General features: G+C 45.6%; 1 protein-coding gene and 1 long non-coding RNA gene across 4 annotated transcripts in view; one reads left to right on the top strand and one right to left on the bottom strand.

The window, feature by feature from the left end:
• Positions 1–231: 231 nt before the first annotated feature.
• MS4A8 (membrane spanning 4-domains A8) lies at positions 232–12,907 on the top strand. Of its 2 annotated transcripts, none has more exons than XM_017678403.3 (7): positions 232–503; positions 1,273–1,489; positions 4,684–4,806; positions 7,540–7,599; positions 8,597–8,731; positions 12,296–12,409; positions 12,587–12,907. In XM_017678403.3, the coding sequence occupies exons 2-7, from the start codon at positions 1,280–1,282 to the stop codon at positions 12,689–12,691; spliced, it is 747 nt and encodes a 248-aa protein (XP_017533892.3). In that variant the 5' UTR covers positions 232–503; positions 1,273–1,279; the 3' UTR covers positions 12,692–12,907. The 2 variants fall into 2 exon arrangements, with proteins under 2 accessions (XP_017533892.3, XP_017533891.3); XM_017678402.3 differs by having other exon boundaries at positions 240–503; positions 1,270–1,489.
• LOC118967890 (uncharacterized) overlaps positions 1,496–25,375 on the bottom strand; it is a 30,384-nt gene continuing 6,504 nt past the window's right edge. The window contains exons 1-4 of one of the 2 annotated variants that reach the window (XR_012127643.1): positions 9,923–12,282; positions 7,503–7,638; positions 3,047–3,108; positions 1,496–1,848 (exon numbers count right to left, since the gene is read on the bottom strand). This is a non-coding gene — a long non-coding RNA (uncharacterized lncRNA). Of the gene's footprint in view, positions 1,849–3,046; positions 3,109–7,502; positions 7,639–9,922; positions 12,283–25,375 lie in introns of those variants that run through there. The other variant, XR_005055210.2, reaches the window with a different exon arrangement.

The following is a 25,375-nucleotide window of genomic DNA, read 5'->3' as shown; positions in this document are numbered from 1 at the left end:
AACAGACTTTAATTGATTGCAATTCTCATTTCACATGCTGTGACTCCTCTTTTCTCATACAGTTTATTAATTTCAAAATTTCACCTTCTGTTTAAAGTCTTCCCTCTTTTCTTCAAATCCAGTAAATCAGTTTCTCCTCTGTTCTCCTGTGACAGCTCTTGTTTCTCTACTACGGCATTTACATTATTCTATGTTGCATTACAGCCATGGACATTTGTACAACGCTTTCTTCACACAGATACTGTTAAACACTTGCTCAATTGAATTGCGTTTAATTGACTCCTTGACCAAAAAAGGAAGTAAATATGAGTGGGGAAAGCTGACCTCTAAGCAGCTGGTGACCTGGCCTGTACCTAGGCAAAAGTGGAGAGGACTTTGAATCTTTCTAAAGGCATCACCCAACCAAACCGAGTGCTTCATTCTCCCAAGGTGGGAAAACAAGTTGCCTACTGAAGAGAACTGGAAACAGGAGCAAGACAGACCTTAGCTGCTGGCCAGGCAAAGTGAGTATGCTTGATTGAATGGTTTCTGTGGATAGTGGAAGGAAGGTGATAAGGTGTTTCTGCCAAAGGAGATTTATGATGAGTCTGGGTGTGAGATGGAGCCCATCGCAGAGTTTGTTGTACGTACCAGATTTTTTTGGGTCTGCTCCAAAAAAGAAAAAAGAAATTTTTAAAACCTGATCAGAATTCACAAGTAGTCTAGAAAACTGAGCAGATAAGACATCCAATGAATATATGTGCCCTGCACTAACAATGGAGTTTCCTTTGAGGTGGAGGATCTCCACTTAATATCTATATGACTCAGATCTCGGGGGATCCGTGTTCACTCTCCCAGCCTCAGTTACCTTTTCCAGAAATTAAGAGAATTGGACTCAGTATTCTTCAAGAGACTTTTCACCTCTGAAATGCTGAAGACAGTATTACTATATGCAAAGTACTATACCTAGTAGTGCATGCATGCTAAGCATTATGAGATATAAAAATGAAAAAGATACCCTTGCCCTCCATTAGCACTTAACCTCTTTGGGCCTTAGTTTTCTCATCTGTAAAGCTGGGGAGGTGTGAGGATAAGAGATGTGTTTGTAAAGCACTGACTGGCACTTTGTAAGTGTCCTATAACTGATATCTAATATTATTTCAAAAACGAGATTAATTAACTCATAAGGGGTAGAGATGCGCAAAAGAGCTGATGGAGACAAAAGTCCTTTTCAGTGTCAACATTAGTGCATATGTGAAGGGCAACTCTTTTGCCTTTATTTTTGAACAGCAGGAATTCAATGACTTCAGTAAACCCCACGGACAATCCTATGTTTGCGGCGCCGCCACACAATACATATCCTGTGATGCCAGGGGGCATGGCTCAGGTGCCCTTGTATCCAAGAAGCCAGGCCCAAGTCCAGCTGATTCCTGTGAACCCACCTGGTTTGATGCCATCTATGATTGGGCAACCTGCACAGAAAGCCTTGAAAGAGGGCAAAACCTTAGGGGTAAGTGAGATTTCACTCTGCAGGCCAGTGGTCACACAGCTGGAGTTGGAGGAGTCGGGGGAGGCTTGGAAATACAGAAGCTCCAGACCCAGCCTGCAGGACTGGAGCTGACCCAGCCTTGCTGAACTCTGGTCCATTAGAAAGCTCAGCTGAGCAACATCACCAGGGCCTCGGTATGGGGCCTTGTATTTTCTGACTTAGACATTTCAAGAAAGAGGAAGAAAACCAACAAAAAAAAAGTGGTAAACTTAAATGCTGGTGTTATTGTCAGCATCCGTGTTGATCCATGTGGCCTCTGGAAGAAAGTGGGCCCAGGAAGCCATGAGGTGGACTGTAAACCCAGTGCACTTGAATGGGATCTGATCAACAGGAAAAAAAGAAAAAAAGCAAGTTAGACATCCAACATAATGAGAGTTCCCAACAGTTTCCCCCCCCCACCCCGAGGGGCTGTCCCCACTAGGACAAGGAGAGGCCCATTTCACTGCAGTGCCGTACAGTGACAAGCATGGATTCTCATCCAGACCGCCCAAGCGCACATCCTAGCTCCAGCCCCCCGTATTGTTCATGGAAGTGTCTATCCATTCAACCTATGTGGAGGGCGATTTGTATCTGCCAAATTTACAAAATACCCAATGATTTCATTCCTGAGACTTTGTCCTGCAGATACACCTATTTACATGAGAAATGTTATATGTATGAATTTATTTATTGCAGCATGGTTTGGGTAACAAAAGAATGGAAACAACCAAAATATCCATCAAAGTAATACTCTTTAAATCAATGTATTTTACATTCAAAGAATGAAATATAGAACTATAAAAAAAATCAAGAAGCTCTTTATGTAATGATGTGGACATATCCCAAGATATATCATTAATGGAAAAAATTAAGGGGCAGACACTGCATATAATTTGCTGTCATTTGTGCAAATTTAAGGAAATTATACATTTGTATTTGCTGCCATACCTGTGTATATTTGTATGTATAAATACCCTTTGTCCAAGAGTACATCTATAGTAGTTTCCTAGGGCTGCCATAACAAACTACCACAAAGTGGGTGACTTAGATCAACTGAAATTTATTGTCTCACAGTTCTGGAGGCCAGAAATGCATAATCATGGTATCCACAGAACCATGCTCCCTCCGAAGACGCTAGGAGAGGATCAGGTCTAGGTGTCTCTTCTAACTTCTGGTACATCCTTTGTTTGTGGCAACATAATTCCAATCTTGGCACACATGACTTTCTCCCATGTGCATGTATCTCTTCACATGACATTCTTTTTAAAAGGACAGCAGTCATATAGTATTAGGGACACTCCCTATGCCTATACACCTCATATTACCTAATTACATCTGCAGCAACCCTATTTCCAAATAAGGTCATGTTCTGAGATACCAGGGGTTAGAATTTCAATATATTAATCTGGTGGGTGAAAGGCAGATCACAATTCAATCCAAAACAATATCTTAAGAAATAAGAGATGAGCACAAAGATTTATCTACAAGGATGTTCATCTCATTATTGTTTATGATAGAAAAAGATAGAAACAGTCTTACCTGCCCAATATCTATGTTCTAACTACTCCACAGAACATTCACATGATGAAATCTGGGCAACCCTTAAAAAACATATTTGAAGAATACTTAATCCTTTGGGGATGTGTTCATGGTAAAATATTTTTTATCAAAGTATCATTGATAAACACTCTTATAAAGGTTTCACAAGAAAAATAATGTGGTTATTACATTCACCCTTATTATCGAGGCCCCCCCCATAACCCATTGCAGTCACTGTCCATCAATGTAGTAAGATGCCACAGAGTCTGTATTTGTCTTCTATGAGCTACACTGTCTTCCCTGTGACCCCACACACACCATGTGCACCAATCATGACACCCCACAATCCTCTTCTCCCTCCCCCACCCCTCCCCTTTGGTAACCACTAGACCCTTCTTGAAGTCTGTAAATCTGCCGCTATTTTGTTCCTTCGGTTTTGCTTCATTGTTACACTCCACAAATGAGGGAAATCATTTGATATTTGTCTTTGTCTTTCTCTGCCTTACTTATTTCACTGAGTATAATACCCTCTAGATCCATCCATGTTGTTGCAAATGATAGGATTTGTTTCTTTCTTAAGGCTGAATAGTATTCCATTGTGTATATGTACCACATCTTCTTTATCCATTCATCTACTGATGGACACTTAGGTTGCTTCCATATCTTGGCTATTGTAAATAGTGCTGCGATAAACATAGGGGTGCATATGTCTTTTTGAATCTGAGAACTTGTTTTCTTTGGGTAAATTCCTAGGAGTGGAATTCCCAGGTCAAATGGTATTTCTATTTTAAGTTCTTTGAGGAACTTCCATATTGCTTTCCACAGTGGTTGAACTAGTTTACATTCCCACCAGCAGTGTAGGAGGGTTCCCCTTTCTCCACATCCTCACCAGCATTTGTTGTTCCTAGTCTTTTCTATGTTGGCCATCCTAACTGGTGTGAGGTGATATCTCTTTGTGGTTTTAATTTGCATTTCCCTGATAATTAGCAATGTGGAGCATCTTTTCCTGTGCCTGTTGGCCATCTGAATTTCCCTAGAGAAGTGTCTGTTCATATTCTCTGCCCTTTTTTAATAAGGTTATTTGTTTTTTGGGTGTTGAGGCATGTGAGTTCTTTATATATTTTGGGTGTTAACCCCTTGTCAGATATGTCATTTACAAATATATTCTCCCATACTACAGGATGCTTTTTGTTCTGTTGATGGTGTCCTTTGCTGTACAGAAGCTTTTTAGCTTGATGTAGTCCCATTTGTTCATTTTTTATTTTATTTCCCTTGCCAGAGGAGATGTGTTCAGGAAAAAGTTGCTCATATTTATATTCAAGAGATTTTTGCCTATGTCTTCTTCTAAGAGTTTTATGGTTGTTCATGATAAAATATTAAGTTAGATATACAGAGCCATTTTGTATTACCAATGTATATGTTTGAAAAGAATAATATAAGGTTATACGCCAAAACGCAAGGGGATGTTTTCTCTGAGTGGAGTAATTTTATGGGAAGTTTTATTTCATTTTTATATTTTCCACATTACTATTTAGACCAGGAAAGCAAAGCATTCATTCAAATAAAAAGCAGGCACAAATGAGCAGGCAGGATCCAGCCTCAAAAGCAAAGGCTTCAGCTTCTATCTCCCCTGACAGGCTATCCAGATCATGATCGGCCTGATACACATTGGCTTTGGCTCCATCATGCCGATTCTCATCCCAGGGTACTATGTGTCCATCTCTTTCTTTGGAGGCTTTGTCTACTGGGGAGGCATCTGGGTAAGTAACATGAGTCACCCTGCAGGTGAGTTCCCAGTAAGTGCCAACATACTCAGGGCCCCTTTTCCCATTGTGTAGCTTGCACCCTGGAGAAGGTTCCACCAAGGCAGCAAGGGTGTGACTTCAGCTCAGCCTTTTTCCCCAAGCATATTGGTTTGTGTGGGCTGCCATGACAAATGCCACATACTGGATGGTTCCTATAGGGTTATTCTCCTGGGGACTCTCTCCTTGGCGTATAGATGGCCATTGTCTCCCTGTGTCTTCACGCAGTTCCTGTGTGTCTGTGTCCTAATCTCCTTTTATAAGAACACCAGGCATATTGGATTAGGGCCCACTCTAATAGTCTTACTTAACCATAATCACCTCTTTAAAGGCCTTACCTTCAATGACAGTCATATTCTACAGTAGTGGAAGTTAGTACCTCAAAAGGTAAATTTCGAGGAGAGACAATTGGGCCATGGCACCAGGTGACAGTCCTGTAAGGCACCACCCACACAGAGCAGGCACCTTTTCTGACCAGCCTCCCATAGAGGTGGGAACCTTGTTCTGGTTGAGCGACCCGGAGGTGGTACCTTTTTCTAAAGCACACAAAATCACCTGTGTGTAAAGAGGTGAACTGGGAGTGGCCATCCCGTGTTGTTTCCTCATAGCCCACTGCCTGAGCTCCCGGAGGAAACATTTCCACCAGTGGCTGCCCAGCCACAGACCAGACGCAAAGCAGTGGGGACCCAACCTAGAGTCCACAAGTAGACTTGGAGTCCCCATTTTGGCAAAATATTTGGTATGATAGATGTGTATTTTTTTTTTCTGGAAAAGTCCATAGCTTTCATCAGATTTTTCAGAGTGATCCATAGAAGGTGGGAACCACTGGTCCTTTGACTTCTCCAATTCATTGTCTTTAGGATTCTCGTGCATCGTCTCTAGCGTCCTCCCCTGTGCACACCCCCACCACACACACACTCAGTCCCTCCTCCGCTCCCTACCCATCCACTTCCTTTTTCTCCCTGTGATACAGTCTATCCCTTGACTTGCACACCTATCTGTGATTCAAATACAATTTTTGTCACAAACAGGAAAACTCCAGACTAACCTAGATCTGAGCCAAAGTCACCCTATTCCATGAGATTTAAATAAAACAGCCTAGACTTTTCCCCTCCCCTGTACCCCCACAAATCTGCAAAATGGCAGGGCTTGCATTCTTGGGAGCATCTTTCTCTGAGTATCTGCTCTCTCTTTGCCATCTGGGTCTCATCTTTGAGGCTGTGGTCTTCTCTCTGCTCTGTGCAGACCCAGCGTTGGCCTGCAGCCCCACCCATCCCCGACAGCCTCTACACCTGCATCTGCATAACCAGCTTTAACGGAGTTTGGGGCAGTGGAGAAGGTCTAACACCACCGCCACAAAACAGCTTGTTATGGAGCCTTCGCTTCTACTGAGTATCTTTAAGTGCCCAGCAACAGCCTTGGCATCTCAGATGCCTCACTAGCCATCTCCCCTTCTGCAGGGTCGCTCAGCTCCTTTCAGCCCCCATGACTCCCCTCCCTTTTTTTTTTTTTGCTGTGCAGTTACATTCTTTGTTGCCTTCTTGACTCCAGAACTGTCTGTTTCCCCTTAGAAGGCATCAGCAGCCAGAGTAATTTTTCATTATGAAACCATTTCCTCTCCATGACACAGGCATCTATCTACCCTGAGCAGGCGTGAGTGTAGGGTGAGGGTTAAAAGCATGCAATCTGGAGGCAACTGATTTGATTGATTCCAAGCCCTGCTATTTACTGGATGATCTTGGGTGAGTAATTTAATATCTCTAAGCTTCAGTCTGCCCATCAGTAAAATGAGAGTGATAATAGTGCTGGATGGGCTGGGTAGGTGTCAAATAGGCAAGGTCAGTGCCCTCGTCCCCACAGATGCACTTCATGGAGCTCTCAGCAAAGCTTTTGCTGAAAATAGCTGATGCATCTCAGACTTCTGTTACCACACTGGGCAAATGATGGCAGGTGATCCCACGTCCACTCTGCCTGTGGAATACCAGTGTTGAAATAAAATGCACGCAATCTACATCATTATCCTCAGACCTGATGTTCAGCATCATCACAGAGATGCGACTTTTTTCTAAGTAACTAAGAAGTACTCACCCAGAGGTGTAGACAGTCATGAACTGGTGGGATTATATCCAAAAACAGTGAAGATGTTGGTAACCCTTTCCTCCCTCCCTCCGGAACTCTCGTGCCTGACTGAATCCTGATATACAGGTGGGAAACCAACAAGACATGCAGGTGGGAAAATGAAAGGCAAGAAGAAAAGTTACATTTCTTGAGCCTCCACTATGTACAGGATCTACTGTGTACAAGAAATAACCAGGAGCAAGGCATAAATTGTCTCATGACAGTGGCACTTAGGAAGTTATGTAGTTTTCCCCATTTTTCAGATGAGGAAATGAAGACTTAGAGAAATAAATAACTTGCCCAGGATCTCATGAGTTTCAAGAAAGAATTTAAAACCAGGTTTGCTAGATCCTAAAATCTACATTTATCCCACTTCACTGCCCAGTCATGTGGTATAAGCAGCTCCATCTTCCTCTCTCCCTCCCTCCACCCTTTCTTCCATCCACCCACATTGAGCTGGTCCCAGCAGGGGCACCTAGGGTGTGTGAAAGAATATGGTGAATCATGGTCATGGGGCCTGGGATGAGGGCACTAACCTCTCTGCTCTTTCTAAACCCCTCTCTTCGGTGCCAGTTCATCGTTTCTGGATCCCTCTCCGTGGCAGCAGAAAAGTATCCAAGAAGTCTTTGCCTGGTAAGTCACATGCTGACATGAGCTCTCCCAGCTGTGGACCTATAGGAGAGGAACACAAGGGAGAAAAGAGTTAACACACATCCTTGTACCTACTTCTGACCAGCGCACTGACACAGGTGCTTGGTTGCTCACACTCAGGACCTCATGAACCTGGCCAGTCACAAGTAGGAAAGAATCCAGAGGATTCAGTGGAGGAAAGGGCAACACAGCTAACTTACCTAAGGCATCAGAGTATGGAGACAGAGAATTAGCTTCCTAAAAGGCTCTTACAGGAAGAAGCACAAAGCTCCCAGGGCCCAGGGCTCCCCTCCAGCAGAGCAGGAGGCTGAGAGATGCCTGCAGCACGCAAAGCAGGCCTCCAGCCCTTTCTGCAGGACAGCCAGCGGAGGCGCTGACACCTGCTTCCCTGAGGAATCCAGCTAAGCAGCTCTGCAAACCAACATGGACGGGGCTTTGGAATCCCCAACAATGGGCCTAGGAAGTACGTTTGTTTTCTCTCACAAGCAGGTTGTCTAGGATAAGGGTTCTCAGGATGGCCAGGTCCCTATACCAGATGAGATCTATTTGCAAATCTCCAGAGAGGAGCTCAAAATTCTGGGCATGTCTTTCTGCGCATAGCCCAGAATCATAGAGTGGCATTGGGGCCAAACTTCCTGCCTATAGGAAAAAATGCATCAGGTGTTTTCCAAAGATTATTCTTGGAGATAGTTGTTCCACGAGGTACTCTGTGAACATGGTTATGATGTAAACTTGGAAAAATCTCTATTTAGTCTGTAATCCCTGTTAAAGGGTCTGAGAAGTCCTGCAGTAAAGACCTGTTTAACTTTGCACAACCCAGTATTTTTCCAACGTTAATTTACCTCCACACCTTTTTGCACAGAAAACCTCTTGCTACAGACCTAGGGTTCCAGGGCTTCACATTAAGAAGCACTTGTTCATCTCAGCTCCAATAGTTTTCCTCGCCCCCCCCCACCCCACCCCTCTGTGTCTTCTTCAGGTGAATGTCGACTTGGGCTTCAACATCACCAGTGCTGTCTTCTCTGTGATTGGAATCATGCTCTACATCACAGATTTAAGTATCAACATCATCTGTCTCTACAGTGCCTACTGTATTCATAGTTACTGGATTTTTGTGAGTATCCTTCTCGGCCAGCACTCCTCTGGGTTCCAGCATAGCTATGTTTAGAAAAATGTTGGAAAAGGGCTGACAAACAAGCTTCTTCACCAAGCACTGTAGGAAAAGGAGATGCTGTCAGAATCGAAACAGTTAGTTCAAAGTCCCTGGCCTGTAGCCTTATTGCTGTGTCACTTTAAGCACATGACTCCTCTTAGTTTCTGCCTTTGTAAAACAGTACTATCTTATGACATCGTTGGAAGAATTAAAGGCAACTAATCATGTAATGGATTTATATGTACCCACCAACCTGCAACTCTACTCATATTTTTGCCTTCCTGCCTATTACTGCAAATAAGGGGGCACAAAAGTTTCTTGTAAAGGGACAAAGGGTAAATATTTAAGGCTTTGTAGGCCATGCAGGCTTGGCTGCAAATACTCAACACTGCCCTAGTGCAAAAGCAGCCATAGAAAATGCATAAATGAATGAGCATAGCTGTATTCGGATAAAACTTTTATAGACAAAAAGAGTCAGCAGGCAGGATTTGGCCCCCATAATGTAATTTGCCAACCCGTGCTATAGACTGTTCTATAGAAATGTAATATGAGCCATGCATGTGATTTTGTTTTCTATTTGCCACCTTAAAAAAGGAAAAAAAAGAAACACTGCTCATTTTACTCAAAACAAAACCAAAAGGAACCTCCTGACAGTGGCCAATAGACACCGGCCTTCTGGTGTCCTCTGACCCCAGACTCTACTACCCACCATCTGGCTCTCCCCACTTGAGCCACACTAACCTCCTTGGTGTTTCCTCACACACGAGGCACATTTCCATTTTCAGGCCTGAATGTTCCCTCCTCTGGGACCACCCTTCCCTCAGCTGTCCCCATAGCACCCTCCTGCCCTCTGCAGCTGCAGGCTGCTGCTCAGTAATCACCTTCTCCAGGAGGCCCACTGCACAGCCACCCATGACATCCTAGGACCCCACTTCTCTGTAGCCATAAACATCTCCTAACAAGCCATACAATTCACATGCTTGCTGTCGGACTCCTGCCACCAGAATGCAAGCTCCATAAAGGCAGGGATGTCATTCTGTTCCCTGCATTGCTATGTCTCGGATACCTAGGACCATGCCTGGCACATATTTGACACTTCATAAACATTTGTCAAATGAACAAGTGAACGTCCCAGGTATATCCTATACTCACTCGATAAATGGTAGCCATTGACTGTCAACTTGTACGCCATCAGAGCATCCTTCCCAGGATGTTTTTCTCTCCAGTATTCCCAAGAAAAGCCTCCCCAGAGAACCTTTCAACCTATCTACCTTGAGTTCCTTGCCTCCCAGAAATATATTATGCTTTCGAGTGCTTTAGTATTAAAGTCCAAATTCCTCAGCCAGGTATTTGTTGCTCCCCAGAGGCTCTGCTCCGCCTTGTGCCACGGCACCCTGCTGCCAACCGGACAAAGCATCTGCCTCTGGAGACTGAGGTCTCCAGGCTTTTACTGCTTAGCGAGTAACCTAGCAACTCTCTGGGGCCCCGCCCCTCCTGGCACAGCCAGCATCCCTAGGAGAGCAAGGCCTGCCATCTGGACATTCTTTGTTACCAAGGAGATGCCCTGGGTTGCCCACTCCTGGAATCTCTGACCTTGGCACACCAGACGTATTTTGCTTCCCCTTTTGCTTGGTAGGAATAAAGAGGGAGGCTGGGAACTATGCATTTTCAAGATAACATAGAACGGAGGCACTCAGGGTGTGCTCATACCAACCAGCCAGCCAACACTACCCAACACCCCCGCCTCCTCACTGTCCTTCATATCCCTCGGGAGTCCTGAACTCCAGCCGCTCCCATTCAGCGGGAGAGGCAGGCACTCAGCAATACTTAGGTCTTTTCCTACTGGGAAAGAACCAGCCAAGGAGGCAGGGACCTCCCAGTGTAAGAAATGAGGATGCAGACGCTGGTTGGGGAGCTCATGGAGAGGAGGGGGAAGAGGTTTGGGAAAGTCTAAATCAGGCAGCACAGCCAGTGCCTTGGGGTGGAGAGAGCTGGTCTTCTCTCAGTCCTGCCACCATCTGACCTTAGAAAGATGGTGATGACCTCAGAACAACATGATGACCCAAGGGATGCAGTGTTCTGGAAGCTCAACAAGCATGAATTAACACCCTTCAAATAATGACAATCTACGCTGCTTGAGGGACCCCTTTCCCATGGGACCCCTTCTCCTACCCCCACCCTCTTTAAGTCTTCCGGTAAGAATACATCTCTTCTCAGTGCCCCAAGGCACTTTCTTTTGGCTCTGTTACAGCTCTTACCGTGTCTGATGTGAATTACAATTATCTACATCTGCATCTGTTCCCCACACTAGACTGTGCCTCTCAGGGTGCTTTAACGCAGCCGCTGGTACCAAACAGCTCTTTGATAAATGCTTGCTGAACGGAGAGGGAGGAGGGGGGAAAGCACTAAGGCGAGGCCTCTCACAAGAGAATTCCCAGGGCGGCTGGGATCAGCAATGCCATTTTAAAACTTAGAATTCACCAGCATTTATTTGGCACCTACCATGTGTCATGCACATTTACTTTCATATTTATTATTTCATGTAATTGTAATCCACATAGCCATCCGATCATTTGTCCCTTATCCTTTAAGGCTAAAATGGATTCCACCAAACTCTCTCCCCAGATACTGTGGGAGACCCCATACTCCTGGGTGTTCCTGAAGAACAGCAAGGGGAGGGTGTAGATTCCTCCTGGTCCTTAGATGAGGTCTGCTGCTGCTGAGTTGTTTGGGAATCCTTTCACTGACCCTTTTCCCCAAGCTTAAGACTGCCCCCAATCACCTCCTACCACACAATGCTACTGTCACAAGCCAAGAAGTTTGTCTCAGTAGCTGATTTTCTCTAAAGATTCAGAGAGATGGTGGAGACTTACATCAGAGCCCTGGGAACCACTGATTCCCGAAGATCAGACACCCTTATGTTGTAAAGCCTTTATTGCCCACAGGAAGGCTCCACCTTCCCACCTTCCGGCAATCACTGACAATAAAAATGTAATGTGGGGTATGTAATACTCTGGTTATAGATCAGCCCTTCATCTATCTGTGTTATAAACTGAGATGTTAGTACCTTGGACGCCCCACATGGAGAAGCCTGTCCTGTTAGGACCGTTCTTGGAGGGATGGCTGGGGAGAGAAAGTCCCATCCTGCTCCTCCGACCATCTCACTTTCCTCTCTGTGACACGTCCATGCTCCTAAATTTCTATCCACTTCCTACACAAAAGTCCCACTGTTTCAATATAACTCCAGACCCCACCTCACGTCTCATCCCCTATATCTGAGGCAAGTTACAGTTTCCCTAAATAATTGACTGCCCTTTCCCTTAGAGGGGCACCAGTAGGAAGTACTGAAATAACAATTAGTTTACAAACAGCCTTGGACCCTCACAAAAACCCAGTGAGATATTTTCTGCACAAGGCTGAGATGAGGTTAGGAGACTTCCTCAAAGCCAGAGATGGTCCACTGTAGGGCCACACCTGAGACTCCCAGACCAGCACTCATGACATTCCCATCCCCTCTGTTTCCAGAGCTCTGGATTGGCACATTCCAGCCTGCTGCTCATCTTCTGTATCCTGGAGTTCTGTGTTGTGTGTGCATCTTGCCACTTTGCCTGCCAACTGGCCTGCTACCAACGGAATAACGTGAGTCCCGGGGGCTCCGCACGGGGGGTAAAGATGCCCCAAAGAGGAGGAAGCTAGAGGGCTCTTCCTGCCTCCCCTTCCCACCCGGGAGTGGGAGTCCCAGTGTCTGAAGGGCCCCGTGCACACCGCTCCTTCTTGCACCCTTACGAGTGCCCTTCCTGTGTGCCTATTTTCCAGACGGGCATGGTCTTCCCAAATGCCTACGTGGCAAACCCAGCAGTCATCCCAGGACCAGCGAACACACCAATGACTCATTCCAATGAGGCCCAGGGCTCCACATGAGTAAAGCCAATGGTTCTAGAAGCATCTTTCAGTGAGACCAAAAGAAGACCTCCCCTTTTGGGGCTTCTGAAACCCAGATTCTTCCTTCTCTGACAACCTAAACAAATGTTTCTTCCAACTGCATGTATCCTGGACTTCATTCAGTTCAGCCTGGAAAATCATTTACTAGAACTGAATGGGCCTTAGAAAAACAATAAAAATGTAATATGGGGCATATAATATTCTTCACCTATTTGTTGTGTAGTCTGAAATGTTAGTACATTGGGCTTCACAAATAGGAGAGCCCGTCCTGTCTGATACATTCCTGGGCGGCTGGATGCTGGATGCTGGATGGGGAGAGCAAGTCTGGCCCTCTCTCCACCTTCTTCATTATCTTTCACTGCCCCATCTGATTCCATACCTTCTCACTTTACAGAAGTCTGATCCTCAAATTCAGTCCTCCACTCTGTTCTCAGAGCCTCCTTCCTGACTTGCTTAACCTGCGAGTTAACTCAAACACTCCTGATGTGTCTCACCTCCTACTCTGTGGGTCATCCCAGAGAAAGCATCTTCTAACACACCTGTTACTTCTCTGGACAGATGGGGCTTTCCACCTGCCACCTGCCATCTGCCCTGCTGAAATCACCACGGGCTTGTAGGAAGAGTCCCTTTCCTATCCTACCACCTACCCTGTTAGTCCTGTGTGCTAGGCCCCTGATGACAGAGGAGCCCTTCAGCAACCTGCAGTGACAGCTCACTGCCTCCTGTGGGCAATAAAATGGGCTTTTCCACAAGCTTCCATCCGCATACCTCCACTGGCTCCCATGCTTTCCAGAGCAATGGAGCATAACAACTAAAAGAGGTGTAAGATCTGGAGATCTATGGCCCAGCCAGCTGTACCGGAAAGCACAGAGGGACAGTGGACAGAAAATTTCCCAAGGCCCCAGCCCAGCACAGAGCACAGGCAGGACTGGAACCAGAACTCCAGACGACGAGTCCAGGGCAACCTGCAGTAGCAGGGCACGGCGGGGAAAGCAGGGCACCTGAGATCAGAAAACACTGTCTCTACCTCCTGAGCTCCCAGCACTCTCCACTGGCTTCCTCCCCCGACTCCCTATCCAGTGACAATACTGCTCTCGCCAAGTCACCAGTTCCTTGCACAGTGCCAAGTTCAGTGGTTCTGTTCCCAGCCTTATCTCATTTGTGCTCTGCAGGATTCAACCCGACCAACCACGCTTCTTAAACATTATTCTGGCTCTGCTCCAGCTTGTCCACATGCCCTTGCCCTCCTCATCCTGTTTCTCACGTGTCTCACAAGGTGCTGCCCTGGGCCCTCGTCTCAGCCTATGTACTCCAGCCCTCTCCCAGGGACTTGCAGTTCAAATCTCGAGTGAGATTCTGAGATTTGAATGTGCCAGTCAGTGCACAAAAGTGCTGCAAATGTTTATACACTTTCCAGTCAAGCCCAGGGTCCCAGGACTCATTCTCCTCCAATTTGGGATTTCTTATGAAAGAGGCCATTCTGTTTCCTGCTTGCTACGCCTGCCCCCATCTCCTCTACCTGGCAAGTTCAAGAGCCACTCCCACAGAGAAGCTGTCTTAGGTTCCGATGGCCAGAAGTGTCTGATGCAAAGCAGATGTGTGGAGGGAACAGGGAAGACAATCACACAATGTGGCTGACTGGCAGTGATGACATTCAGGGTTTAACTTTGAGGATTTTTTTTAAATCTTGATTGAAGAAATTTCTGATTTTTGTATTGTGGTTGGAAAAAAATAAAACTGTGACTTTATGTTTCACAGTAGCTCATTCACACTTTCAGCATTACGGCCCCTCCCAACCTCCCTGAGAAGTCCAGGAGTTTACACTGGGTAAGTACATTCGGTCTTTGGAAGGTGCACTGTGTCAGTGGGTGTGCCACATCAAGGACAGGCACATGCTCCCCAGGCCCACCGCCCCAATGCCACGCTGTGACCATACTTCCCTGACTTCTTCCTCCCGGGACTTACTGCCCGCAGTGTGTACCATTCAGATGGACTCGACCTTGCTTGGCAGGCACAATGTCTTCAACCATTCCCGGCTTTTCTGCCAGGCTCAGGATAAGACTTGGCACATAGCAGCTGTTCACTAAAATGAAAAGTATCCTCTTATTTCCAGGAAAGGATCCCTTACATATCTCTTCCCTCAGGCATTCAGCGATATTATATTCAGCCTGTCATGCTACCTCCGCAGTGGTGAATGAAGCAGGTAGAGTTCCTGCCCTCCTAGGAATTCCATGCCAGAGTGTGAGACAGGCAAGTCACTTGGACTGCTAAGTGACAGGGAAACAACTAGTATGCTCATATAGACCTGACAGGGAAGGGGAGGAACTAGCACACAGACCATGCAGTAAAAACCATTCCAGGCAGGAAACAAACCTGTGCAAAGTAGCTCGAGGAGGAAAGAGCTTGGCGTGTTCAGAGAACTGTAAAGAAAGCCAGTGCAGCTGGAATGTAATGGCGGAGATGCAGAATGTCCCAAGAAGGGACTAGCAAAGCAGACAGGGGGTCCACATGAAGGGTTTGGATTTTTCTCCTAGGGCGAAAAGCCACTGGACAGCTTTCCATAGAACAGTGATGTAATCTGGTGTATGGCCTGAAAGCTCATTCTGCCTGCTTCATAGGGAAAGGACAGGAGGAGGAGGATGGCAGGAACCAGGGGGGCCAGGAGGAGATTTAGTGATAATCTAGGATGGGGGTTGGCAAACTAAGGCCTATGGACCAAATCCAGATTTTTGTAAATAAAGTTTTATTGGAACACAGCCACACCCATTTGTTTACATATTATCTGTGGCTGCTTTTGTGCTACAACAGCTGATTTGGTAGTGTGACAGAGGCCAGAAAGCCTGAGAAGCCTAAAAAATACCTGCTGTCTGGCCCTTCACAGAACAGTGGACCAACCTTGGAGATAAATGATGATGATGATAAAATAATTGACTTTTGTGTTCCAGAATCACGATGTTCCAAGATAGTCACTCACAGTGCCGAAGAATTGGCTGCGATCCACCTGCCTTCTCTTGTCCTAGGTAATCAGAGGGCCCTGGGGGAACCAATTAGGAAGGGGGCTGTGAGCATGAGAACATGTTTAGGAGATGTGCCCAGAGGTATGGATGCTCAATGCCATCTGTTGAAGCCAGGACCAGGTAGTGATGGAGAAGACAAAGAAGCAGATTTGGGACATGGTTTGGAGGTGAGATCCCCAGCACTCAAGAACTGTTGGGGGAACAGAAGAAGAAGGGGAAATTAAGGGCAATGCCAAGGTTTCTGGCTCAAGAAATTAGGTGAACAGCCATTTACTGAGATGTGTAAGGCTAAGTGAAAAAGGGTTTCAGGAGAAAAACCAGTATTTCAGCGATATTGCCCTCAAAAACTTGTAGAAGCATATCAGAAGTGGACAAGAACTTAATGAAAACTTCCATTTGATGCTTGAGTGTCTTGTATAATCATCCCGATATAGGAGGCTGTAGACATGCAGATTCTTTGGCCGAACTCCAGACCTACTCAGAAACTCTGAGGGTGGGGTCCCACAATCTACTTTTTTTTTAATTGAAGTATCATTGATATACAATCTTATATTGGTTTCAAGTACACACACAGTTGTTCAGGTTACCCATATGATTAAATTCTCACCCCTAGTGCCATTACTATCTGTCAAGATAGGAAGATATCACAGAATAATTGGCTATATTCTCCATGCTGTACTACCATCCCTGTGATCAACTAATAATATGGCTGAGAATTTTTGTGCCTTTTTATCCCCCTCACCCACCCGAACCCCTCCCCCATGGTAACCATCAGTCACTTCTCAGTGTCTATAAATCTACTGCTATTTTGTTCATTTTGTTTTGTTTTGTTCTTAAATTCCACAAATGAGTGAAATCATATGGTATTTGCCTTTCTTTGCCTGTATTATTTCACTGAGCATAATACCCTCTAGGTCCATCAATGTTGTCCCAAATAGCAGGATTTCTTTTTCTTATGGCTGAATAATATTCCATTGTGTATATGTTATCACACCTTCTTTATCCATTCATCTATTGATGGACACTTTGGGTGCTTCCATATCTTGGTTATTGTAAATAATGTGGCAATAACATAGGGGTGCATATATCTTTTCAAACCAGGGATTTTGTTTTCTTCTGGTAAATTCTTGGAAGTGGAATTACTGGGTCATATGGTATTTCTATTTTTAGTTTTTTGAGGAGCCTCCATAATGCTTTCCACAGTGGCCGCACCAATTTATATTCCTACCAACAGTGTAGGAGGGTTCCCGTTTCTCCACAACCTTGCCAGCACTTGTTATTTCTTGTCTTTTGTATAGTGGCCATTCTAACTGGTGCGAGGTGATCTCTCAATATGGTTTGATTTGCATTTCCCTGATGATGAGTGATGTGGAGCATCTTCTCATGTGCCTGTTGGCCATCTGTATTTCTTCTTTAGAAAAATGCCTGTTCAGATCCTCCACCCATTTTTTAATCAAGTTATTTGATTTTTTTGCTGTTCAGGCATATGAGTTCTTTATATATGTTACATGTTCACCCCCAGTAGTCTGTTTTAACAAGGCTTCTGGGTGATTCTAATGCTTACTCAAATTTGAGAACCTTTGCTCAACAGTATCTTCTCAAATGATTGTTTCTTCTTTTTGAGCACCTAATATGCTGTATATTATGATGGTGCCTTCCAAGGCAGCCCACATGATCCTCAAAACAATTCTACAGAAAAGCTTTTCCAAAGAATGAATTATGTCTAAGTGAAGGTCTGATAAGATACTCTCCAAGGTATCACCTGGGTGATAAAGGATGGCCCCTCCCCTTTAGAGTTGAGCAATCAGATGCTGAAGTCCAGCTCCAGCGAGTCCAGGAGTCCCTGAAGGATGGACAGCATCAGTGACTGACCGAATGACTGAGGATGCAGACACTAGCAAAAGCTGAGCCTGGCCTTTAATGAAAAATAGCAGTTTGCTTATATACTCTTTGATCACATAAAGTAAAGTGCAGATATTAATCATTCATTTGACATACAGCATGGTTACATGAGTTTGGAAAATGAGATTAAATCACTTGGCATGTCCTAGTGGTCTACTTTTTCCTAAGTAAGCTTTGTTCCTAGTTATTGTGGTTGGAAAATCTTGCAAAGGTTAAGTAGGTGCCAGACTCTTGGTTTCTTTACAGATGACTATTTAAAGTTCGCTATTCTATTGTTTTTATGTAGGGCCCTCATTCTTTCCTAGCTATACTCCCATTCTTCATCTCCAGTAGGAAAGAAAGGGGCTCTAAAAGGACACAATGACCTTTTGGCAGGCAGGGACAAATTTTATGGAGTGTGCCTGGGACCCATTTTCAGTAAGACTTACGATGGAGATTTTTCTGATCTGGAGTTAGGTAATGCCCTGTTCTCATTTGTTTTATAGTTTGCCAGGCTGTTCTTTGGCAGGCTAGCCAAGAATATCATTTGTTCTCTGTACCCACCTGTCGCCATTAATCATTGAATATGTCATTTGGAAGCCATGTAGGGGCGGGGTAAGGAACCTCAACCCAGGTAAATTTTCCATATCTTTTTCCCCGTAAACTTGGGTTCAGTACTCATGGGGTCTCACTTTCCCATCATCGGGGGTAGTCTCAAGGGCAGTAGTGGTTTTTTCCAACTTCCTTTAGGGCCAGTACCTAAAATTTTCAGGGAGAATTGGATATGGCCTCTTCCCTGAAGGGGCAGCTTGAATTGAAACCGAAATAAGCAAGTGTATTAGGAGGGGCATTTTGAGCAGGAGGAATATCGGGGTTGCTCCTCTGGGAAGGCCACTGTGCTGTCCCTGCCCTCCGGCTACGCGGACTGTGTCATCAGGCTGGCGGTTCGGACCGGCTCCCGACAATCAGAATACTGGATAAGACTCAGTCCCAGCCGACCCATTTCCTGTCAAAGCCTCTGGAGGTCCGAGTCCCTCCCCATCCCTTTCTTCACCCCTTCTGCCCCATTCCCACCCAGGTGCAGCTACTGTCAATACACTTTTTATGTCTTATAAAGTTAAATCAGCAACCAGGAGTTGATAGAAAGAGGCTGTACAGATGCAGAGGTGATGATAGCAGGAGCAGCAAGATTAGACTTTGCCCAAGTAAGAAGCCAATAAAACTCCCTAAAGGGCTACCCCCTGAGCCAGTCTAAAGGCTGCCAGAAGTCATCTTGCCATCACAGAATACCCCTGACCCTCCACTGGGAACACTGTACAGGGCTGTAGGTGCTGAATAAACATCTGTAGAAGGGACACAATCTTCTGAAAAAAGAAGGAACTAATGTTTATTGAACCCTTAATATCTACCAAATTATTCTGTGCAATGCCCCTTCACCTGCATTATCTAATTTCGTATTTAAACAATACAGAGTGGCATTATCTATGTTTTAAGCACAAGAAATCTGAAACTCTGGGACTCAGAAAGGGTAATTTGCCCAAGTCCACACCACTGGTAATAGGTGTAGCTGAATTTGATCCATGTCTTTCCTCTGCCTACAAAGCCCATGTTCTTTGACCACCGCAACCTGTCATGTCATCAGCCCTGGCCCCAAGACAGAAAGAAAGCACGTGATGATGTTATCAGTGGTGATGTGTGCTGGAATCATCATGTTCCAGGGTATTCACTTGTGCTGGGAATGAATTGGCTGGGACTCACCCACCTCTCTCACCCTTGGTGATCAGGGGCTCCCCTGGTGATGGGAGCTGTAAGCACATGCCTATGGTTAGGGGAAGGTTCTGTTCATACAAATTGGGCTTGACAAGCAATGAAAAAGGGCAGAGTAAGCAAATGTCAGCAGATGTGCACACACTGATCTCCAGTGGCACCGGGTGACAGGTTTTCCTAGAGACGGGTCCCTGGGCTTGGCATGAGAATGAATTCAAGAACACAGCAAGAAGTGGTGAGCCTTAAAGGTTTATCTGGGAAACAAGAGTATAGAGAAAGCAATAGTACACGCCGGAGAGTTGGGCACAGGTGGACCCAGAGGGAGTCTCACTGAGGAAACAATAGGGAGCCTTTTTATGTAAAAAGAGAAGAGTGTTTGCTAAGTGGAGTTCGGTTTCAAAGGGAACAGGTGTGGTTTTCTTGGAGTTTGGGCTTGCTCCACGCATCTCATTGACAGAGATTTTTGGCTGTATTTGGTTTTCATCAGAACTGTCAAGGCATGGAGGTGTGATTTTTTTTACTATGTTAATGATGGAGGGGCATGATTTTTTACTATGTTAATGGATTTGGGGGTGAAATTTGAGTCAATTTCTCCTCTGTGTTGGAACCAGCTGGTTTGGGCCAGTCTATTATCTATATACCCTTACTCCACATCTCTCCAGAACAGTCCACACAGAAGGTGTAGCATGTAAGCAAAAATCCGACAGAAGCCCACCTCCCTCTCGCTGCTTAAGTCTAGCTATCTACCTGCTCTAACAGTTTCAGCAAATATTGTTCAACAAAACACAAACCAGTCAGGAAGTAAACTTGATGTTAAATAAACAATCAGGCAATGAAGAGCATTTCCTCTGCCAACCATCAGCCCCACACAAAGAAGGGCAAACTCCAACAGGGCAGAGAAAGTGGGGAAAGGAGAACAGAAACATGTCTGAGAGTGTCTCCCTCTACGACCTCCTTTTTCACTAACTATAAAAAAACAAGTTCTCCTGCCCCTCAATGACCCCTTCCTCCACCCCACCTCACTCACTTTCAGGTCACACCTACCCTGGTTGTCATTTCCACAAGTGGCCCTCCCATACCCCGGTTTCACTGTCCCTCCCTCCACCCCTGCCTCCTGTCTGCTCACTGCCCCAGGCCCTACAGTTCTCAGCCAATGAACCCATCAGTCATCAGTCTCCTACCATCTCACTGTCTTCTACTCCTTCCTCACTGCTCTGCTGAGACTCCAAGGCTCATCAAAACCACTCACCCCCTCTCACCTCTGTGTGCTCCTCTGAAAATATCCCGACCACGGTTTACCCAAACCAGCTGCCTTTTTAGTGCCTGAAATAACTGTCTAGCAGTTCCATTTCATTTCCCTAGTCTACACTCGCTTCCAACTGCTAGATGACCAGTTCATATCTTATCCTCCCCGATTCTCACCTGATGACCTTCCTTCCCATTTCCCTAAGAAACTGAATGCACTCAGAGCAGCATTACAAGCCCTGACCAAAGACTGGATCTTCTTGTGACCACAGCCTGCTGCCCTCCAGTTATTACAGGGGAAACATCCAGCCTCTTTCTACCTGGATCCAGATTCCACCCCCTCATCTACTCACTCCTCCCACATCATCATTTTTCACAATTGACTGAATTATTCCCAAAAGCACCCGAATATGTTGTCATTTCTCCCCTCTGCCTGCCACCAGAGCCACCTGGAGATGTTGCCCTGCCTCTCTACTCTCCTTTACAGAAATTGTCTCCTCCAAGCAACTTCTGCTTGCTGTCTCCAATGCCTCTCTTCACATCCCTCTTGAACCCACTCTAGGTCGGGTGTTTACATCTGTTCACCAGAACCACCCTTGTCAAAACCCCAATGACCCCCGTGTTGCTAAAACCAATAGCAGGTCCTCAGTGCTCAACCTACTTGATTTACCAGCAGCATTTAATTCATTTGGTTGCACCCTTGCCCTGTAAGCCTTTCTTCACTTGGTGTTTAGGACCCCACATTACAAGATCTGCATTTTCCCTTGCAGAGCTATCTGCTCCTTCTCAGAGTGCTTTTCTTCGCCCTGGCCTCTAAACATTGGAATTTCCCCGGATTTGGCCGTGGTTCTCATCGGATTACTATGAGTCTCTCTTCAGCTGTATTTACTCCCTTGATGATGGTATCCAGTCTCCAGGCTTTAAAGCCCATCCTTATGCCGATGACTCTGTCTTAGCATGAATGCCATAAACTGCTTATGAACAATAGGAATTTAAATCCAAGATCAGGACGTCAGCAGGGCCAGGTGGGGGCCATTTCTGGGTCACAGACTTCTCGTGTCCTCATGGCAGAAGAAGGTGATCACTCTTGGGCCCTCTTATCCAATCATGAGGGCTAATCACCACCCAAAGGCCTCACCTCCTAATACCATCACCTTGGGGGTTAGGTTTCAACATGTGAATTTGGGGTGGGGGACACATTCACACTATAGCATTTTGCCCCTGCCTCCCCACAAACTCATGTTTTTCTTGTATACAAAGTACATTTATTCCATCACAATAGCCCCAAGAGTCTTAACTCATTGCAGCATCAACTTCAAAGTCCATGCCCAAAATCTCATCTGAACTATCAACTAAATCAGTGATGCGTGAGACTCCGGCTGTGAACTTGGGAAAGGGAATAGGTTCTGTGCTTCCAAATTACGGTGGTGGGACAGGGCTAGGATAAACTACCATGCCAAAAGGGAGAAAGAGGGTAGGAGAAAGAGGTGAAAGTCCTGAGCAAGTCCAAAACTTTAAGGCCCACAGGGGCTGGTGTCCTGCCTCTAGAAAGAGGATTGATGGGGGTGGGATTGGGCCCCCATTGTGGGGCAGCACCTGGCAGCAGAGGCCCCTCCCTTGAAATCCTTCTGCCTCATTTTACTCTGGACCTGTGATGGGAGAGGTGCAGCCCAGAGGATCTCCAAAAAGCCTTTCCGGTCATTCTTCCATTGACCTTTTGCCATGGACAATTGGTCCTGACTTCTGTTCAGATGGCTATCGTTTTGATGAATTGCACCTAACTTCCCCCAACCTCCTCACATTTTGCTCCGAAAATTCATCAGCCAAATACCCAGTTTCATTGCTGACAAGTCCCACCTTCCACTAAACACCAGGACATGATCACAGCATATCCGAGTTCTTGGCCACTTCATAACAAGCCAGCTCTTTGCCAGCACTCTGGGATAAGGTTAAATTCTTGACCACAGTATTCAAGGCCCTGTTCAAGGGCCCTCCTCCCATGATGTCCAGGCCCAGCCACCCATCACGTCTGTCAGTGACTCTCCCTGGAACTTACCAACTTCAGGCATCTGTTCACTCACTCCTCAAACACCAAAACCCTGCGTCTGCAGGTAAGAGCCAGATCCCACCTCTTAGTGGCAGAGGCTCATAAGGAAGGACACACATATGTACAGATAACAGTGGTCCAAGAACAGAGATCAAGCCATCAGAGAGATTCAAAGAAAGTGCTGTGGGAGTCCAGAACTGAATTTTGCAGAGGAAAAATACATTTATTTTTGTCAAGTGGCAGATTTCCTTAAGGCACAATTATCTTCAGATCTTTTGGGGTATGAGAAATGAACCCCCTAGGACATGGCCAGGATGTATGGTGAGATAGGGAGCTAACTGTTCTGTATAATAATATGGGAAGAAGCTATTGATTCTGGGAACAGTGTGAAAGGGCCATGAGGAGGCCCAGGAATGGGCAGCAAAGGGAAGTGAGGGGATCAGGAAAGGCAGGCCTGGACACCCAGAGGAAACCCAGGGTCCTGGAGAAGAAAAGTCCCAGTTCAAATTCTCTGTGGCAGAAACAGGTTAGGGACTAAGATTGGAGACATCCAACACTTGACTTTTAAGGGCTCTGTTCTGCTTTGCTGCACAGCCACCATTGCCAATCCCTGTCAACCCCCATTAACCCCACTTTAAAGAAGTCTGTTATGTGGAACCGCTTTGCATGAGTAAGCTTCAGGGAAATCAAGGAGAGGAGCTGTATTTGTGCCCTGGGGCTGCTAAAACAAAATACCACCAATTAGGGGTCTTAAACAGCAGACACTATGGTCTCACTATTCTGGAGGCTGGAAGTCTGAGATCACAGTGTTCTTATGTCATAGTAGGTTGACAACCAGACGTGAGCAGGGAAGAGGGAGGAGGACTTCAGCAAGTGTTTGCATTCAGCCAGATGCTTGCTTATAGGCTACAAATCTATGTTAAGCTGTTCCCGCAGGATGTGGAGTAAGACTATAGATACCAGACTGGGCAAAACGAGCTACTTCCTACATGGAGGAACAATTGACCAAAATCCATTACCATAGTAAAAATTACACCTCCCCATGCCATGACAATTCTGCTGGGGACCAAATACAGTCAGAAATCCCTCTGCCCGCCATGAGGGTGAAGTAAATTGCAACGGAACACTCCACCTGTCCCCTTTGAAACCTAATAACCTAATCTCATTTAGTGAATATTCATCTTCCTTCATACTGCTCTCTGGGAACCCCCCTTTGGGTCTGCCCATGCCCCAATTCTCCTTTGTTTTCAATTCTAAATCTCCAAATAAACTCTTAATGATCATGGTTTGTCTCTGTCTGCTCTTGAATTCTCTCTCACAACAAGACCAAGAATCAGTCTCTGGTAGCAGTTAAGGCTGGTTCCCTCTGATGCTGTGAGGGCGGATCTGCTGCAGGCCTCTCCCCTGGCTTCTGGTGGTTTTCTGGCAATCTTTGGTATTTCTTGGCTTGTAGACACACCATCGGATCTCTGTCTTCATGTCCACATGGGGTTCTCCCTGCATGGGTGTCTATGTCCAAATTTCCCCTTTTTACAAGGATACCAGTCATTCTGGATTAGGGCCCACCCTAACAACCTCATTTTAACTTAATTACCTCTATAATGACCCTATCTCTAAATGAGGTCACATTCTGATGTACTGGAGTGCCAACATATCTTTTCCAGGGGGTGGGGCAAGGAGGGGACGCAGTTCACCCAAAGCAAAGAGCCATGATCCATGACATAGCCCATGGAGTAACAGCTGGAAGAGGAAAGTATGAGCAAGATCAGGAATGCACAGAAAGCAGGGAAAGAGGGGCAAGAGGCAATGAAGAAAGGCATGATCCACAGCCAAAAATCCTCCAGGTTATTGGGAGCATGGCCACCACATGCAGGATGGGGGCTTTAGCCAGTCCATTGAAACTAAAGGAAAAGGTGATCTCTTAAGACCCTAATAACTGGCAGTTGACATTTGAGACATTTGGGTCTCAAAGAGATTTATTCTGACTGGAGAGTTCAAGGAAGTCTTCGTGGAGGGAAAGGTTACAGGATAGGTGTTAAAGAACAAAAATTCAAGTGAGAAAATTTGAGGATCTGATTGGCTTTATTAAGTGATTCATGAATCAGGCAGCATCCCATCCAGCAAGGTCAGGGGAGCTCCAAGGAACTGTACAGAATGGAAGGTTTTTCTAGGCAGGAGGGTGGGGCCAGAAGTTAGTAGCAAAAGAAAAGAAGGGATTGTTTCAGGCAAGGTCACCTTCCCTTAGGGGGAAAAGCAGGGGCTCATCTTCTTTTGGAAGGAGAGGGCCCATGTGACAGATTACCTCACTGGTTTTGACCAGAAAATTCCTGGTGGACCAGTTAAGACTACATTTCTGGGAGAGGTTGAAACTGCAGTTAGGTCTGGTATTAAGACTCCATTTGGGGCCTGTGGTTTTCTTTTTGACATGGGTCTTAAAGAATAAATTAGATGTTCTCTTCACTGATAAGACTTTCTTGTGATTTAATCATCCTTGCCTTTCTGGTACAGAGGAGACATCCTGACAAATGGAGACTTCCCTTGTAAATTTCCCTTGCAAAAGGGTAACTTCTATCCTGTTTTCAATGATTTTCCTGTGTCTGTTTTTCAGAATGATCAGCTCAATATAATTACTATGCCAAAGAGGCATATTTTGGAGTGGCATATCCTGCTATCCTTCAACATGCAAGCATGCCTCTGGATCACATT

This window comes from Manis javanica, unplaced genomic scaffold, assembly GCF_040802235.1.
Source record: "Manis javanica isolate MJ-LG unplaced genomic scaffold, MJ_LKY HiC_scaffold_25, whole genome shotgun sequence".
NCBI classification, from domain to species: Eukaryota; Metazoa; Chordata; class Mammalia; order Pholidota; family Manidae; genus Manis; species Manis javanica.
Note: the sequence above shows the minus strand (reverse complement) of the source record. Positions and strands in the feature narration are given on the sequence as shown.

Excerpts from the sequence above, each read along its gene's own strand:
- MS4A8 (XM_017678403.3), top strand. The coding sequence starts at position 1,280 with ATGACTTCAGTAAACCCCACGGACAATCCTATGTTTGCGGCGCCGCCA. Across the intron at positions 4,807-7,539 it reads TCTACTGGGGAGGCATCTGG|TTCATCGTTTCTGGATCCCT; the intron begins GTAAGTAACATG and ends CTTCGGTGCCAG. Across the intron at positions 7,600-8,596 it reads ATCCAAGAAGTCTTTGCCTG|GTGAATGTCGACTTGGGCTT; the intron begins GTAAGTCACATG and ends TGTCTTCTTCAG.